At 36.8% G+C, this 18,286-nt stretch overlaps 1 protein-coding gene across 1 annotated transcript in view; it reads left to right on the top strand.

The window, feature by feature from the left end:
- Positions 1 to 18,286, top strand: part of pla2r1 (phospholipase A2 receptor 1) — a 77,307-nt gene that overhangs the window by 25,220 nt on the left and 33,801 nt on the right. The window contains exons 8-17 of the mRNA XM_056467793.1: positions 1,549 to 1,706; positions 1,977 to 2,087; positions 7,347 to 7,459; positions 8,004 to 8,173; positions 11,353 to 11,561; positions 11,665 to 11,810; positions 14,031 to 14,115; positions 15,591 to 15,723; positions 15,834 to 15,869; positions 17,890 to 18,050. Coding sequence (XP_056323768.1) covers positions 1,549 to 1,706; positions 1,977 to 2,087; positions 7,347 to 7,459; positions 8,004 to 8,173; positions 11,353 to 11,561; positions 11,665 to 11,810; positions 14,031 to 14,115; positions 15,591 to 15,723; positions 15,834 to 15,869; positions 17,890 to 18,050 — 1,322 coding nt within the window. The remainder of the gene's footprint in view (positions 1 to 1,548; positions 1,707 to 1,976; positions 2,088 to 7,346; positions 7,460 to 8,003; positions 8,174 to 11,352; positions 11,562 to 11,664; positions 11,811 to 14,030; positions 14,116 to 15,590; positions 15,724 to 15,833; positions 15,870 to 17,889; positions 18,051 to 18,286) is intronic.

Here is an 18,286-nt window from a genome sequence, read left to right as displayed (position 1 = left end):
TTGTTTGTAGGGTTTGTAAGTTTTGTTCATTTTGTTAATTGTCACGTTGTTGAGGTTTATTGATGTCTCTGTGAGCAGAAGTTGAACCATAGAATTTTTTTAGCTTATAAACCGTCATAATTCTGTGGCATGTGCAAGCATGTTATTACGTTACTTTTATTAATGGATTAAGCATTGCTTAACATCAGTAAATTATATTATGTCATCACAGGTTGTGCCTCACTTAATTTTATTGTTTTTTTACTTGGCTTGTTTGCTGTAATGAATCAACTTTTCCAGCATAGTTCTTAAAAGTTACAGCAGCCCTAAAAATGTTCAGGGCTATGAGCCCAACTAAAGCAAACACTTTGATGGTGACTTTAGTCCATGTTGTCCACATATGTTTTAGGATAACTGGGCCACATTTTCCATATCTTATCTAGGCTACTATAGGCTAACTGCTGCATTAGCCAGAGTTTACTGTGCCAAATATTTGCCAAAAGTGGTACACATATGTCTTTACATAACTGGGCCACATTTGCACTTACATGTGTGAGCCACTTTAGGTTTAGACTCAGATTACCCTTAAATGACTATGCCACATTTTTGCTGTGGCCCACATTTGTCCTCCATCATTTGGGTTAAATTGATCATTTTCCACATGGGACACATTAGGCTCACAGGTTCGTATGCTATCTGGGGAGGCTTCCAATGATGGTGTTCTGAACAAGTTATCAGTCTTCCCCATGATTCTGAAGCCTACTAACCCAGACTTAATTAGCGGACTAGATAGAGACACATGGAGCCTACAATATTGAACTTTGTCATGATATTCTAATTTTGTGAAATACTGGGTTTGGGATTTTTTTCATCTTTATCCATAATCATTCAAATCGAAACAATCGAAGGCTTGAAATATTTCACTTTATGTGTAGTGAACTAAAATAACATACAAGTTTCACATTTTGTAACAAATTATCTTTAATCATTATTCTATTTTTTGTAACATTCCTGTATATTACAAAATTAACCTACTAGTATACTTGCATAAAATCACTTAAAGTACAAATGAAAAACTTAATTGTGCACTACATTCCTGCTTTTACATTTATACTGTAGCTTTTTTATATTCTAAAAGTGGCCCTATTTATTTCCAGGCAGTATTCAGTACATAGATGTTAAAATACTTACACAACATGATGTATACTTAAAAATATATACTCTATTAGAGAACATGTACTTGAAGTACACACTCGAACAATTGTTTTGGTGCTTGTTCAGTCTACTTATTTAAAATAAGCTCAAACAACACAATTCTTGAGTTTATTTTTAACTACTTAATTGTTTTATGTTCAATCCACTTACTAAATAAATGTTCCATCCACTTAGTAAATGTGTTAAGTTAACTTAATTAATTTGTGTTGGGACCCTGCATTTTTTTGTTTACTTTTCGGGAAGGAATGCCCATTATCTGTTAGAAATTCACTGTAAAACATTGCTTTATTGTTTTATTAGACTGTATGTGATTGAAGTTACACTGCTCACAGTACTGTATGTTATTTATTTCAGAACCCAACTCTAAGGTATGGATCGGTTTGCACAAAGAGGCCACACTTCAAACAGTCCAATGGTCGGACAAATCTCCAGTCACGTTCACATCCTGGAACTCTCAGGAACCTTCACGTCGATATGACGACAAGCGCATCTGTGTTATCGCGGATCCGAAGGTGAGATCTGATTATTAATGTCACAGGATATTAGTCATAATCCGAGCTCACAGCATGTGGTCAGAAATAAAGCACGTGTCCGGAATGACCACATAAATCAGACGGCAGCTGTGAGAAAACAGCAGGATCTGATTTCAGAGACAGTCACTGCATGAATGCTTTATCCTGGGTGATCAGATGCACAGTCACTAGTTAGTCACAGCAGTAGAAGGTCACATGACAGTGCCGACCTTTCATCTGTACTTAATGAAGGATTCGTGTTTGTTTTAGCAAGGCAGATGGCAGTTCGAGGAGTGTGAAGAGCAAAATGCAGCGATTTGTAAAGCATCAGGTCTTGTTCCTCAGCGTCCTGCAGGAGAATGGGATGAAGGATGTCCAGAGGTGAGAATTTACTTAAAGCGATAGTACACCCAAAAATAAAAAATCCTTCACCATTTTTTCACAATCAAGTGGTTCTAATTCATTGACTTTCACAGTAGGACCAAAAAATACTATGCATTCTTGCATTCTTCAGTATATATTCCTTTATATTTAGAAGAAAGAAACTCAAACAGGTCTGGAACTAGTGGTGGAGGATACATATAAATAATGACAGAATTTTCTTTTTTTTTTCTTTTAATAAATCCCTTTAGTGTGTGGGTGTTTCCCAGTGATGGGTTGCAGCTGGAAGGGCATCCGCTGCATAAAACATATGCTGGATAAGCGATTCATTCCACTGTGGTGACGTTTAGGGACTAAGCCGAAAGAAAATGAATGAATGTATTATCACTTTCAGTATAAACAAATCATTTACTGACCCCTTGTCATCCAAAATGTTGATGTTTTTTTCTTTTTTTAATGTGAAGGGGTTTTTTTTTTTGGAGAAAGGCATTCCAGAATTTAACCCCATAAAGAATTTTGCTGGTGCTCAGTTGTTTGAACTCCAAATTGCAGCTTCAGATGTCTCTAAACGATCCCACCGAAGCTAGTGAAACAATCTAACATTTACTTAAATAAAAATAAAAATATGTATTTTATTGTATTTATTTATTATTTACTACAAAAGCTACTCTTGTATTTTTGATTTTATGTTTTATGTAATCACATTAAAAGTTTAATTTAATGTGTTCACATTTTGGTTTTTGTTTATGAACAAACATTTAACTGTGAAGCCACTAAAATTCAAGATACTGGCGCAAAAATGCCCATGTATGAGATTTTGTATCAGTGTATCATAAACAATGAATGCATTACTATGTGTGTGTTTTTCTCAAATAGCATGAGTAAATATGTGATACTTAAATTATATAAGTAAATAACGTAATAAAGTTCAGTAAATAACAGGTCATCTATTGTATAGCAATATTGCCATTGAAAAACAAAAATTACAGATAAACCAATAAAGTTGTAAGTCTGCAATACATTTCTCAATCAATCTATGATTTAAAGGGAAGGCCAGAGATTTTAGAGAGGCTAGCAGGTGCTAAAGATCCTGGATCACCACTGTCCAAAGCCACAACTTCTCCAAAACACATGAGCACACACAGTAAGTCACAGAAACCAGAAGTGACAAGTGAGATTACCTCATGTCTCATTCAACAGTGAGAAAACATCACAGTTTAAAGCTCATATTACGGTATCACCATAATAAGGGTACATAATAAGCATTTTACCCTAAGGCACGCATGTTTTTACATTTACATTACATTTACATTTAGTCATTTAGCAGACGCTTTTTTTTTTTTTTTACAGTTGTTGTTTTTTTTCAGTGAGAGCGCTGCATTTTTAGAATGGCGGCAATGTGATAAGGTGCTGTGTTCACGGTGTTTTTTTAAATGCACTGGCAGTTGGAGTTAAAAGCAGTATTGCACAATTGTTTTTTGAAGAGCGGAGATATTATCAGCTTTTTCAGTTTCATGTAATCTGTCAGTCTGCATAGTGGGAAATGTGGGAATGCAGTGTTGACGTGACCTGTTTACACGACAGGGTGTGCAGAGGTATGCAAATCCACTTCTTGACAGGCAGATAGGTGATTTTTTTTTTAGATGATTTTTTTGATTTATACAGCTTTCACAGACAAAAGAAATACATTTAGACCACTTAACTTAATTAGCGCTATTGAGATTTGAATGGACTTTTTAACCAGCATACCATTTTTTTTTAACCAAATCACCTACCCTGCCTTTAGCCATTGTGTGTTTTTGGTTGTTTTCATCCACTCTAGGGATGATTTTAAATCTTAAATTGGGCACAAACTTCTCTGTGTTTCAGAAAATTGACAGATTTTTGGTGACAAATCTTGTTTTGACACATATTTTGGGAAAATGTTTTGAAAAATTAGAAAACTCAACAAAACACTTAGGACAAATTGACTACCCTTTCATTATATTTGTGTCTGTTTTTGCATCATTGACTTCCGTTGCAACCACATTTTTTGATTGCAAAGTCATGACACCCTATAATCATGCATATTTGATTGTTGGTGGTTTTTCCTATTGGGAAGAGGTACAAACTGTAATTTTTACTGTTGATCATCAGTTTCAGTGCAAAAGGTTAGTTTCTGTCTTCTATATTGAGTTATTAGGAGTATAGTGTGTGTGTTTGTGTATGTAAGATTGTGAAAGAGACCTTTGCGCACTTATCTTGATATGTCTGAGAAAGTCAAAACAAGCATCTCAGCTCTCAAAAATATAGTAAACATTGTAAGTGTACCCACATAGCAAAATTTCTCTGGCCCAGCTCTGATCCACACAAACAGCTTTTGCTTGGCCCACATGCTACAGTGAATTACGGTACATGACTGGACCAAGTCTGGATGCCGAAAAATGGCCAAACATGGACCATATCTGGTCCAAGTCTCAGCCAAGTTATTAACATATAACTGGGCCTGAACTGCAATGAATTTGATAAACCCATGAAGCCTTGGGCTTTTTCTTGAAGTGATCTGATTGGTAGAATTATTTTTTTATTTGAAAATAATAAAATGTATTTTAAATGGGGGTCACAATAGGCCAAACTTACATGGCCCACATATCAATTATTATCATCTGGGCAAAAAAACGACATTTTACATTTGCCGAATTATTGTGTGCCGCCTTAAAGACGGTGCCATCTCGGCCAAACCATGGCAATGTTTGGCCCACATGCTGTATGGCAGTGCCGGATGAATGCTTGCCGTGCCAGCTTTATGCCAAATCTGGGCCAGACACGTTTGTTAACTGGGTATTTATGCATGCACACAATAATTAGCTGTTTTACTCCATAGAACTCCATATAAAAGTTATCTAAAATCTAAAGGGTTAAATGGTGTGAACCGATGATCTACAGTAAAATTTTTACGTTTTAACTCTTCCCAACAGGGAAAACCACCAACAATCAAGAATGCATGATTATATGGTGTCATGGCTTTGCAGTCAAAAAATGTCATTATAATGAAAGTCAACAGGGCGGAAACATCCATTAACATAACGAAAGGGTAGTCAATTTGAACAATACACAAGGGGTAAGATCAAATTTAAAAATGAAAGCTCATCATGAACAACAAACAACAAAATATTCCTCAAATCACGTCTTATTTAAAATACATTGTAAGGAAATATTAATAAAATCCAATGATTAATTGAAAGTCTTTCAAAACCGGATCTAACTATGACAAAAACACAGCTTTTCCTGACAAGCTCATTACCGACACTCTCATTCCATCTGTGCTCCTGTGTTTTTGATGGGCTGTGTTTGAGCTGGGCTTTGTGTGGAGGGTGAGAAGGGCAGACAGGCCGTGTGTCTGGGGGACGTAGTGGCCATTAGCAAGGGTGACAGGGGGTCACAGTTGGGGAACAACAGACTGATTCAGATCTCTTCTGATGCTCTCTTTCTGCATTTACTGGCTATGAAACAAACGGAGACAAACATGACGATTATGACCTACTTCATAAGGGGCAAGTTTCAGAAATGCACACCCACACGTATCATAAAGGACAACCTTTTGTCCATTGTGTGTTTATTGAAATTGTTTTCATTCTGCTCAAGGCAAAAGTGTGTAATATGGTGATTTTTATTTATTTTTTGTGTGTATGTGCACAAAATATCCACTAAAATCCACTGTCTTTCATATCAATTTCTAAACTTAAAATCTTTCATTCATTTCATTTTCTTTTCGGCTTAGTCCCTTTATTAATCTGGGGTCGCCACAGCGGAATAAACCGCCAATTTATCCAGCATATTTTTTACGCAGCGGATGCCCTTCCATCTGCAAACCATTTACAAACATACACTACGGACAATTTAGCCTATGCAATTCACCTATAGCACATGTCTTTGGACTTGTGGGGAAAACTGGAGAACCCGGAGGAAACCCACGCAAACACGGGGAGAACATGCAAACTCCACACAGAAACACCAACTGACCCAGCCGAAGCTTGAACTAGCGACCTTCTTGCTGTGAGGCGAACATGCCACCGTGCAGCCCAACTTAAAATCTTAACCTTGAAAAATAGTTGAGAATCAGCTCAAAATATCCACTTTCATATCGAGTTTAACTTTACACAGTTCAGAATCCGCTGTCCAACTGCTGTTTTGATGCTGTTTGTTTAAGTCTGGGTCAGGTTATTTGAAGGTCAATGCATTAAGGCTTTTGAGCTGAGGGTTAATGGAGGACAGGTGTGAAAACACAGCCAGATGCCACCAGAGAATTAAGGCTAAAGCTGCCTCCCAAATTGAATGTGTATATTAAGATCAATGCTCTATTTTTTCTATACATGTTGTATAATTAGGCCATCTGTGTTTTCCAGAAATATTAAAATAAAAGAGTGAAATGCTTTTTACAAATTAACTTTGACTCACATTAGAGTCAGGTGTGTAGATATTGTGTACTATATTTGCTGAAATTTGTATTAAAATCTGTTTTTATTTGTATTGTGAAAAAAATATTTGAAGGGTTTTTGTGCATGTTATACATATATCGAAAAGGGTAAAAAACTATAAACCATTGTATAAATGTTTAAATAAGTGTCCGTTAAAATGCGTGAAGGCCAATCTTATTTCTCACAGGGCGCATTCTCTGTTCTCGTCGTCTCCCAAGTTCGTTCTACCAAGGTGACCTGGCAAGACCGGTCTCCACGAGAGCACAATTGTGTTCTTTGCGTTCTTGGAATTGAGAAACAGCGTGATTCTTTTTTTTCATGTGTCATGAAGTCAGTCCTGTTTGTGACAAAATTGTCAATTATTCCTCAAAAAAATTTACTTTTTTTCCCAGGTAAACTTAATAATAGGTTGATCCAATGCTAATGTTTAATGTCTAAGCTTACTCACTCATTTACTATCCTTCAGCTTACTCCCTAATTTATCAGGGCTCGCCACAGTGGAATGAACCGCCAATTACTTTGGCATATGTTTTATGTGGCAGATGCCCTTCCAAATGTCTAAGCTGTTGATTCATATAACAACCAGCCATTTTCCCATAAATGCATAAAACAGTGCTATCTTTTAGCAACGTTAGTATTACTCCTTCAGTTGGAAGTAATATGGTACACTTTCTACCCATGAATTCCATGCAATACTGTGCGGAGTAAAATGTTGTTTTATATTTACACCTTATTGTATGTCAATGAAGAAAGGCCTTGCAGCATCTGTTTATGGTAAATTGTGTATTGTGTGCTTGTGCAGGGCTGGAGAAGGAAGGACAACTGGTGTTATAAGATCACAGATCAGGAGCAGACATTTCAGGATGCTGTGAAAGGATATTATTGCAAATCACCTCTTGTCACTATAGAAAGCAGGTATGTCAAAAATAACATTACTGAATCTTGTTGGAATTGATCAGGATTAAGCAGGCATTAACTTCATTAACTCATTAACTTTAAACATTGATGATTAAGTTTGTACTTTAAATTGTTGTTGAATAATAGATAATAAATTTGCTAAACAAATAGCAGGGTATTTATGGCCACTGTATATTTATGTCCGTTCGCATCCAATCCCTTTGTGCCCCCTGGCAGCAATGTCGCTAACAGCTGCTACACCTAAAACACATTTTACTAATCCCTTTGTCCCATGGCGGCATCAAACACGGTGGTAGTGGTTGTTCTGAACTATCACACACTGTATATAGAATATTATCATGCTGTAACATCATGAGAATCAAGAAAAACATATTTAAAAAAAACATTTAAATGTTAGAGTAATACTTCTGGAGGACTAATGAGCTTTATAAACCAACCTGGAATAATCTTATACAAGATAAATTAAGATATTTACACCTCAAGGAAACATACGTGCATGTAATCACAAGTGGAGTTTGTGTTTTTTTTTTTCCTGCGGCAGGTTTGAGCAGGCCTTTCTAAACAGCCTGATCAATGAAATGGGAGGCTCTGACTCTCAATACTACTGGACAGCTTTACAAGACCTGAATAGAACAGAAGAGTATCGCTGGCTGACTCAGAATGGCTCAACATCACCCCTCACCTACACCAACTGGAACCGACACCAGCCAGGTAAGCCTTTACAACAGTTGAACAGTTGTAACGTAGTTGTTTTTAGTGAATGTAAAAGTTTAGCAAAGTTTTAAGCATCAAAATTCAGAATAAATACAAAGATCTGTCATGAATCTCTATTGGGCAAACAGGCTGACGAGGCCTGTCTAATCTGCTTCCAATTGCATGGCACAGGTGATTGGTTGCTATCACCACAGCAGCCAATGAGCTCGCTCTTTAACATTTCAATACAACCCCAAATCAGAAAAATTTGTGACGGTATGGAATACGGCAATAAAAAAAAGAAAGAAGTGATTTCCAAATTTACTTTGACTTGTATTTCATTGCAAACAATACAACAATATAAACATGTTTTACAATTTTGATTCTTGCAACACATAAAAAAAACAAAACAAGTATGAACAGTAAAGCATTTACCACTTTGTGATATTGCTATTCCTTTTCGCAACACTTAATAATACGCATGTAACTACGTATTGTGGTACTTGACAAAGACTACACATCCAGTCCTTTACCCATGTGGTGATATTGCTTATAGAAGAATGACGATTCTTGATGCAGTTCCGCCTGAGGGATCGGAGATCATGGTTGTTCAGCTTAGAATTACCCCCTTGTCCTTTACCACTGAAATTCCTCCAGATTTCTTGAATCTTTAATGATTTTATGCACTGTTTAATGTGAAATATCAAAATGTCTTTCTATTTTTGAGGAATATTGTTTTTAAACATTTCAATAATTTTCTTACATATTTGTTAGCAAACTGGCAATCCTCTGCCCATCTTTGCTCCTAAAGGACTAGACCTTTTTTTTGGATGCTGCTTTTGTACCAAATTATAATTATAATCACCTGTTGACATCACCTGCTTCAAATCACATCATTATATAACCACTTTACCTGATTATTAGCTCTAAACTGCTGCTGTATTTTGTGTTCATAAAGTCTGCAATAAAATACAAGTCAAAGTAAATTTGGAAATCACTACTTTCTTTTTTATTAGCATTTTTCACACTAACTCAACTTTTTTCTGAATTGAGGTTGTACCTAAGTGTCGTTTACATTACATTTGCAGCCCATTTTCGGAGACTCCACCCCAGCTCCACCTGTATATAGATCTTCTACTGTATCTGTATGCTATGTTTGTAGCTGCAGTGTGTTATTTTTTCAGACAAACAGAGATGTATAGTAATGAAGTAGAACTACTTCACTACCGTACTTAAGTACTAAAAGGCTGTATCTGTACTCTACTGGATTATTGTTTTTTCTCCTACTTCCACTTTTACTTCAGTACATATTTTCGATGAGTTTAATACTTTTATTCTGATGGATTTTTTTATGTGCTGCATCGTTACTCGGTACTAGGGGTATCAAAATTATTGATATCGGTTCAGTAATAGATCATAACCGGTTATTATGTACTGATGTAATTTATCTCCTATGCGCAATGTCGCAGTAGAAAACTATGGCGAAGGAGGCAAGGGCAAGTAAATAACGGTCTTACTACAATGAAGGCGGCACAGCACACGTGCTGCTATTTCACTACTATGGAGAAATGCTGTAAAGTCTCTGCCTCTCTCTCTTTCTCTCTCTCTCTCTTTGGACGTTTGACCCGCTGGCATTTGTGAGGTACTGTAACTTTACCTCTCCTCTTGGCTGTTAAAGCAATACTTGTGGATCCTGACACGAGGTGCAAGTTTTCTCCACTGTGTCTATTATGGATAACCTGTGCATGTAACCGCAGCTGTTCTTCCTGCCATCGGTGAACAGTGTTTCATTTCTAAAGCCGATCACAGCCCTTTCTGTTGAGAAGGTGAAGACAATAACCAATCATAGGAGGAGACTTCGCCTGTCAGCGCTCAAAAAGCAAGCGGGATAATATTTACATTAGTTTATTTGCTATAAATGCTCATGCTGTCTTCTTTGCATGTATTGGAGTTTTGTTTGATACACTCAGAAAGTGTTTTCTTTGAGCAGGTAAAATTAAGGGTACAGTTCATATATCTTACTGCTGTATTAAAGAACAAAATTGTATTACAAATAATATATAAATATATTTATAGATTTTATTTAAAAAAATATTGTGTTGTGAAGAAAATCTAATTATGTATGGAAAGCAGAGAAAAACAGTATCGTAAGCCATGTTTCTTTTCTTTCTGCTTAATCACGTGCCCCCAAAAAAGATATTTAAAATAAACAAAACAATATGATGTCTTTTGACTGCTTTCTTTAATAACTACATTGCACAATACTTGTACTTTTACTTTCAGTACTTGAGTAGTAAATTTTGAAATAAACTACTAGCAGTACCTAAGTACAAAAAATGTTGAATACTTTAATACTTCCACTTAACTTCTACTCAAGTCACTTTTTGATGGAGCACTTGTACTTTTACTTACATCTCTGCAGACAAATATGCCAGCATTACCATATAGCATACATATTCATTACCATGCTAAATCTCTCATAAAGGACCCTTTAGTAAATTGATGTGTTTTGTTAGAAAAATATTCATATTTAAAACTGTTCAAAACACTTTTTGTATAGTTTCTGGCAAACCCAATCCCTCTTTTTCTATTTTGAGGTGCATTGTTTTGGTGCATTAGCGCCATCAGCTGGACAGCTTGTGTTTTGTCTGTCTCTCTTCACTGTGCTTCTGCGTTCCTTTCAACTGCACAAACGAGTGTTTTTGGACCTTTGATAGACATAAACCTCTTTTTGGACACCTCAAAACCAATTTAGGACCAATTTATTATAATAGTTTAACAGTGGCACTTTAAACTATCATAATAGCTCTTCCTTAAAGTCCATATGAAATCAAAATCTACAATATTTATTTTCAGCGCACATTGTTATTCTTTAGATGAACAGTTAATCCATGCAAGTTAATCCACTGATAAAAAAAAAAGAAGTTGGTTTTGGTAATCTTCAATCAAGTCTGACCATTTAAGTTTGGAGTGTCGATCCTTCTCTGTTGATGTCAGTTTGACAGCTTCAGCCACAATGTTTTTATCCGCGCCTCTCTTACTGTTAGTTTGCTAAAACAGAAGGATGCACAAAAAGAAAACTCCACCCCCTTGCTCAATATTCTGTTTCATTTGGAAGTATATTAGCATACTGAAATAAGTCTCAGCAACTTTCGGTTTAGGCAGACTTGTAATCCAGTGTTTCTGTTTCCCTGCAGTGAGTTTAGGTGCGTGTGTGGTGATGTCTGGCAGTCGAGCTCTGGGTCACTGGGAGGTAAAAAACTGTCACACTTTTAAGGCTCTGGCTGTTTGCAAACAGGAAGTGAGTGGAGATCATGACACTCTGAAGCCTGCACCACACATAGATATGAATGCAGCCTGTCCAACTGGATGGGAGAGCCGCAGTGGCCTGTCTCACTGTTACAAGGTTGTGTATAATCATATAACATTACAGGGAGTCACTATATGTTATAATATTGTTTTATGAGATATGATTTACTTGATATTTACTGTCGTTCATGTCTGTTCAGGTGTATCACAGTGAAAAGATCCTGATGCAGCGCACTTGGACCGAGGCTGAGTTCTTCTGCCGAGCTTTGGGTGCTGATCTGGCCAGTTTCCATCACTATGAAGATCAAGCTTTCGTCAAAAACATCCTCTCTGTGATGTTCCAAAGGTTGGTTTACAAGTTTTTCTAATTGGTTTATACATTACTTAAATGGTGGGCTTGAAAAAACAATATGAAAATCATGTATAAACCAACTAGAAAAAATGTTTAAAGTTTTTCTAGTTGGTTTATACATCCTTTTCAAGCCCAGTATGCTGGTTTTTCAAGCCCACCATTTAAGTGACCAGGCATACATGCTGTTTCTATTTTGTTCTACTCTGGTTTGGCTTTCTCTCTTTTCTCTGTTTGCCTGCATCAATTATTTTGTTACCTTTTGGGTTTTTTAATATACATTAATGGCCATTTCATAAATGTAATGAAAACAATTGAATATGGGTGAAACAACATATTATTCTGACCTACTACAAACGGGCATTCATACAGTGCATCCGGAAAGTATTCATATCACTTCACTTTTTCATGTTACAGCCTTATTCGAAAATGGATTTAATTCATTTATTTGCTCAAAATTCTACGCACAATACTCCATAATGATAATGTAAAAAAAGATATATAATTGTTGCAAATTTATCAAAAATAAAAAACCTGAAAAGTCTCATGTACATAAGTATTCACAGCCTTTGCTCAATACTTTGTTGATGCACCTTTGGCAGCAATTATAGCCTCAAGTCTTTATGAATATGATGCCACAAGATTGGAACACCTGTTTTGGGGAATTTTTGCCCATTCCTCTTTGTAGTACCTCTCAAGCTCTATCAGGTTGGATGGGAAGCGACAGTGTACAGCCATTTTCAGATCTCACCTGAGAAGCCATTCCACTGATATTTTGGCAGTGTGCTTTGGGTTATTGTCCTGCTGGAAGATGAACCGTCGCCCCAGTCTGAGGTCAAGAGCACTCTAAAGCAGGTTTTCATTCAGGATGTCTCTATACATTCATGCTGCATTCATCTTTCCCTCTATTTTGACTAGTCTTCCAGTTCCTGCTGCTAAAAACATCCCCACAGCATGATGCTGCCACCACTGTAGGGATGGTATTAGCTTGGTGATGAGCTGTGCCTGGTTTTCTCCAAACGTTAAGTCTCATCAGACCAAAGAATTTAGTTTTTTATGGTCTGAGAGTCCTTCAGATGCCTTTTGGCAAATTCCAGGCAGGGAGTGGCTTCCGTCTGGCCACTCTACCATACAGGCCTGATTGGTGAATTGCTGCACAGATGGTTGTCCTTCTGTAAGGTTTTCTTCTCTCCACAGAAGAACGCTGGAGCTCAGACAGAGTGACCATTGGGTTATTGATCTCCTCCCTGACTAAGGCTTTTCCCCCCGATCACTCAGCTTAGATGGCTGGCCAGCTTTAGGAAGAGTCCTGGTGGTTCCAAACATCTTCCACTTATGGATGATGGAGGCCACTGTGCTCTTTGGAACTTTCAGAGCAGTAGAAATTTCTCTGCAACCTTCCCCAGCCTTGTGCCTCAAGACAATTCTGTCTTGGAGGTTTACAGACAATTCCTTTGAAAAGGAAATGTTTTTTCACATTGTCATTATGGGGTATTGTATGTAGAATTTTGAGAAAATAAATTTTGGAATAAGGTAACATAAAATTTGGAAAAAGTGAAGCGCTATGAATACTTCCCAGATGCACTGTATATCAAAATATCAAACAAATTGTTTTATTTTAAATGATTAAAACCTCTTGCTGACAAATGGGTTAAACTTTTGATTTTAATTGATTTTAAAAACAATGGCAAAGAATAAAGATATAAAATGTAGTATAATACAGATTGCCTATATCCATGCTGCTGTGTTCACACATGTTTAAAATCCTCTTGATTACCGGCAGGGCTAATGGTTGGAATAGATAGGGAAAGAGACCTGCTGTACTGCTATCCATGTTGTTTCCATTCAGACCCGGGGATTCAGGAGGAGAGAAGTCCTTCTCTTTTATAGTGTTTATATAAGCATAATTATCTTCATAATGATATAACAAATTGTAACAAACAGTGGCAAAGAAGATATAAAATGTTGTATAATACTTCTATATATACTAATACTATACTACAATACTCATTGATTTTTAGTGGGTGTACACTTTTGTTTATAAGTATGAATGTACTTTTTTCTACACTGTCGTCCCATTTATCATAATTTTCTAAATAATAATTTTTGTAATTTTTTATGGTTATTTGCTGTTGTTGTCTTTTTAGTAATGCTCAATTGTTTATATTTGTTTATTTATTCATTTTTCTCTTTGCTTTTCATTTTGTCTCTTTTCAGTACAGAGGGTCGCTGGTTTTGGGTCGGCTTTACTAAGAGAAACCCTTCTTCTGATGGAGCCTGGGAGTGGTCAGATGGCACACCGGTAAATATTTACAGAGGATAGAAACCTTGCCTTGATCCGGGCCAAAGCACGCTTGTTCCCCCTCTCGTCTACCCTGATGGCCCGCACTCACATTGCATTTGGGCCTGAGCATGCTTACATCATAGATGATGCGCTGTTCAGTTTAAGAAACACTCTCGCTCAGCACTGGAGATTTCTTTATATCGTTATATAATTTTAGTCGTTTGGGATGCAGTGACACGCAGTCAAATATTTAGCCAAACAGATCAGCCACTTTTGACGCTCATAAATAATCATAAAGTCCTCGTGCTGCAGGAATTAGGAGGTTTGCTAAAGGTGCAGCTGACGTGCAGTGAGGGGTTTGAGTCTTTAATAATCTATGACAGTTTGCGTTCATTGAACAGTAAGAATGATTAATAAATCTACATTAAACAGTCCCTTAAAAGTCAAGTCTCGTCTTCAGTTTCAGGCTCACGCGCGCTTTGCACTCACACTGCAAGCGAACTACCAGTAACTACACGTCGCAATGGCACGCAGCGCAAGCACTGTGATTGGTCGGCTTGGTAGCGCTGACGAGTGTGGGCGGGTCCGAGAGCCACGCGAGTTGCATTCGCCGTGGGTCACACCGATCACTTGACGCAGAAGTATAAACCTGGCTTTATCCTATGACCCTGCTTCTTAATATTCATGAGGTGCATTGAGATGACAGACTAATATGGACAGACCACAGACCCGCCAAGCTATGAGAGAGCGCATGGCACACAGTATTTAGATGTTTATGAAGGCTTGCATGTGTTTATTTCCATGATCCATGGAGTTTGTTGCATGGCTTTTCCGCGATGCTGTCAGGGACACCAAAAATGCAGGAAGCATTTTTGACGGGAAAGCTGCACGAGAATTGGAGAATGGCGGACTTTGTCTTTTATTAGTTGAGGTCATTACTATTCAGACACATCGTCTCTTCTATATCTACAGTATGCTGCTGTGTTCGCACATGTTTAATATTCTTTAGATTACCAGCAGGGCTAATAGTTGGAATAGATAGGGAAAAAGACCTGCTGTACTGCTATACATGTTATCTCCATTCAGACCCGGGGATTCAGGAGGAGAGAAGTCCTCCTCTTTTATATAAGCATGATTATCTTTATAATAATATAACAAATTGTGGTTATATATTATATGAAATTATGAATAGCCTATCTATCGTATATGTAACCGCATTAAGATACTGTTTTTTTCTTTGCAGTTTAAACTATAAAATCATGTGTCTCCTCACATTTTTGTATTGTTTTTTATTTATCTTGAGCTGGTGAGCCAACTGAAAAAAGCCCCTCTTTTTCCCCTGCTCTGCCGGCCACGCCCACTCCTCACTCTGCTCGCAGCGCTCCACAACCATCATGAAGCATTTTTTTTTTTAAATTCTGACATAAACTTGAACTGAAAGAGGGGGGTTTCATGGCCCTTTAAGTAATTGTCTTTTTCATCCCGTCCTGCAGGTGGTGACATCGTTCATTGAGGATATGAATGAAGCAGACTCTCACATGTGTGCTGTGTACAGTGACCTCACAAACACTCTCATTCCTCACTCCTGTGATTCCAAATATGAATGGATTTGCAAAGTGCCTCGAGGTTTGTGAAGTCTGTTTGTTTGCTAAAACAACACGTTGGTATTTTAAGCAAGACAAATATCCATAAAAATGCACAGAAATGTAGCCGTTTCATTTTTTTTATTTCCACAGGTGTGGAGTTGGTTAAGCCATACTGGTACAGCGACCGTAAGTACAGTTCTACCAAAAGTTATGTGCTCTTAAATTTAGAAAAAATTTCGGAATTTGCTTTTCTTAGGATATAAAACACTAAAGAAAAAAACTCTCAAGAATCTTGCTAACTGTCCAATCAAATTTAACAACATTTATTTACAATTACAAGACTTTTATAATAATACTACTAAATAAATTTAACCATTTTATACAGTGAAAGTAAACCCAACTTGTTTTTCCAAGATGATTAATTACACTATTAAGTTGTTTTGTTTATTTCAACATGCAGTCAGAGATTTATTTATTTTTATTTTGCACTACCTGTATATCAGTTGACATATAAATAACTCGCACTAATGGGTTGCTTTATACGTCTTTTAGTCGCACTGGGATGCTGTCATTTAAATGTTGCCAAACCTCTAATTTAAAGGGGACCTATTATGCCCCTTTTTACAAGATGTAAGATACGTCTCTAATGTCCAGAGTGTGTATGTGAATTTTCAGCTTAAAATAACCCAGAAATAATATTTTATAACTCTTTGAAACTGGACCTTTTATGCTTTGATCCAAATAGAGCCGTTTTGGTGACTGTCACTTTTATTTCAAATAAGATTGTTTCAAAATGTTTCAAAAAAGGGCAGAGCTACAAATGCCTGCATCAGCAGTATGAGGGAGAGATCATTACTAATGGGTGGGGCCTCCCCCTCTCTGATGACATGTACAAAGGTAGAATGTTTTTATCAAGTGTGATTATCAAAAAAAAGTGTTAATTTTTACTATTAGAGGCTGGCTATATTCACTCACTGTTGCTGCACAACTGTGTTTAAACCCCTTATAAAAGTGATTGTGGTTAGTGTGCCTTTTAAGTTAAAAGCTCAAGTGATATGATTGAAATATGTGTGTCTCATTCTGAATAAGTGAGATTCGAGAGCCCTGTATGCACATAGTGTGCACTGTGCTGTAATACAAATAAAATCATGATTATGATTCAGACAGTGAATCATCTTTTAATTAACTTAAATATTGATGTCTCTGAGATGCAGCAAGAGCCTGTACTATAGTTACCTCACCAAACAGTGACTTAATAGTGGTCATTAATGGACAGCCACTGGCACTACACCCTCTCCTAAAGATCTACATTCCCTCCAAGAGCCTCAGGTCGGAGTGTGAGCACTGCCTTGTGGTGCCATCGCAGAGAGGTTATGAGTAGGCCCACACGATGCCCACACAGATTTTCTGCAGATTTTTAGCCCATAATTAATTCTGTTTATTTACTTGAGTAAATGTGTGTAAATCTATATTTATTCAGTTTTTAAATTAATTACAGTAATATTATTGACTAATATGAAAATGTTCATCTGATTTATGTACAATGCAGTTTGTACTGTAATATTTTCTGCCTTTTAGTAGATTAATCATATGAGACACTTGCGTTGTTTACCAAATAAAGTGGATATAATTGGATTTGCATTTTAAACATTAAATAAAAGTGACAAATAAATAATTTTTTATTTCACATATTAAGGTTTTAGTTTTGATACTCCCAAAATAATTCCGCAGAAATCCGCAGATTTTGAGCAAAATTCTCAGCAGAAAAAAACCTTTTTCCTAAACCTTTTCATTCAATGTTCCACGGTGGGGGAATGATCTTCCCATTCCCACTCGGACTGCAGATGCACTGATATCCTTCATACGACAACTAAAAACCCATCTGAACACTGGTGAATAATACCAAAACCACCTAGAGAAGCACTTTCTCTCTCTCTGCACTTGCACAAACAAGCTACTTTTAATAACTAGCACTTCTTGTATGTATTGCCCCTTCTTGTTGAATCGCTGAATACCTCATCAACTGTAAGTCACTTTGGACAAAAGCGTCTGCTAAATGACTTAATGTAAATGTAAATAATTGGCTGCTAAGATATAGTTTTCTCCATTAGTACAGGGTTGGTTTTCTATATGTCACAAGTTAAGCCGATAGAGACTGTATCTTCAATAATAATGTTAGTGAAAGTGCTGTGTGTTTATGCTGCAGAACATGCACCATGGGTGTTTTTCCGTGGAGCTGAATATTACTTTGCCAGTAAGCAGTTTCCCTGGCAGTCTGTTTCTTTCGCCTGCAAGATGATGGGCGCTGATCTGCTCTCTGTCCACTCTAGTGAAGAACTGGACTTTATCAAAGGACGCATTACTAAGGTAACTTCATTTATGCTGTATAGACTACCATTCAAAGGGAAGTAATAAATTCAGAAAGCATTGATGATTTTTATTAGTCAAATACACACTACAAGTTTCGAGAGTAGGGTTTGGTTCCAAATCGATACTTTTAAAATGGTACCAGTGCCTGAACAGATTCTTGGAAGAAGAAAATAGCCACAAAACAACATTGGATAACATTACAAATAATTTTTAAGTGTTAAATATACGTAAAT

The sequence above is a fragment of the Danio aesculapii genome, chromosome 11 (genome assembly GCF_903798145.1).
Source record: "Danio aesculapii chromosome 11, fDanAes4.1, whole genome shotgun sequence".
Taxonomy (NCBI): domain Eukaryota; kingdom Metazoa; phylum Chordata; class Actinopteri; order Cypriniformes; family Danionidae; genus Danio; species Danio aesculapii.
The sequence above is the reverse complement of the archived record's forward strand: the minus strand, read 5'-3'. Positions and strand labels throughout refer to the sequence as shown.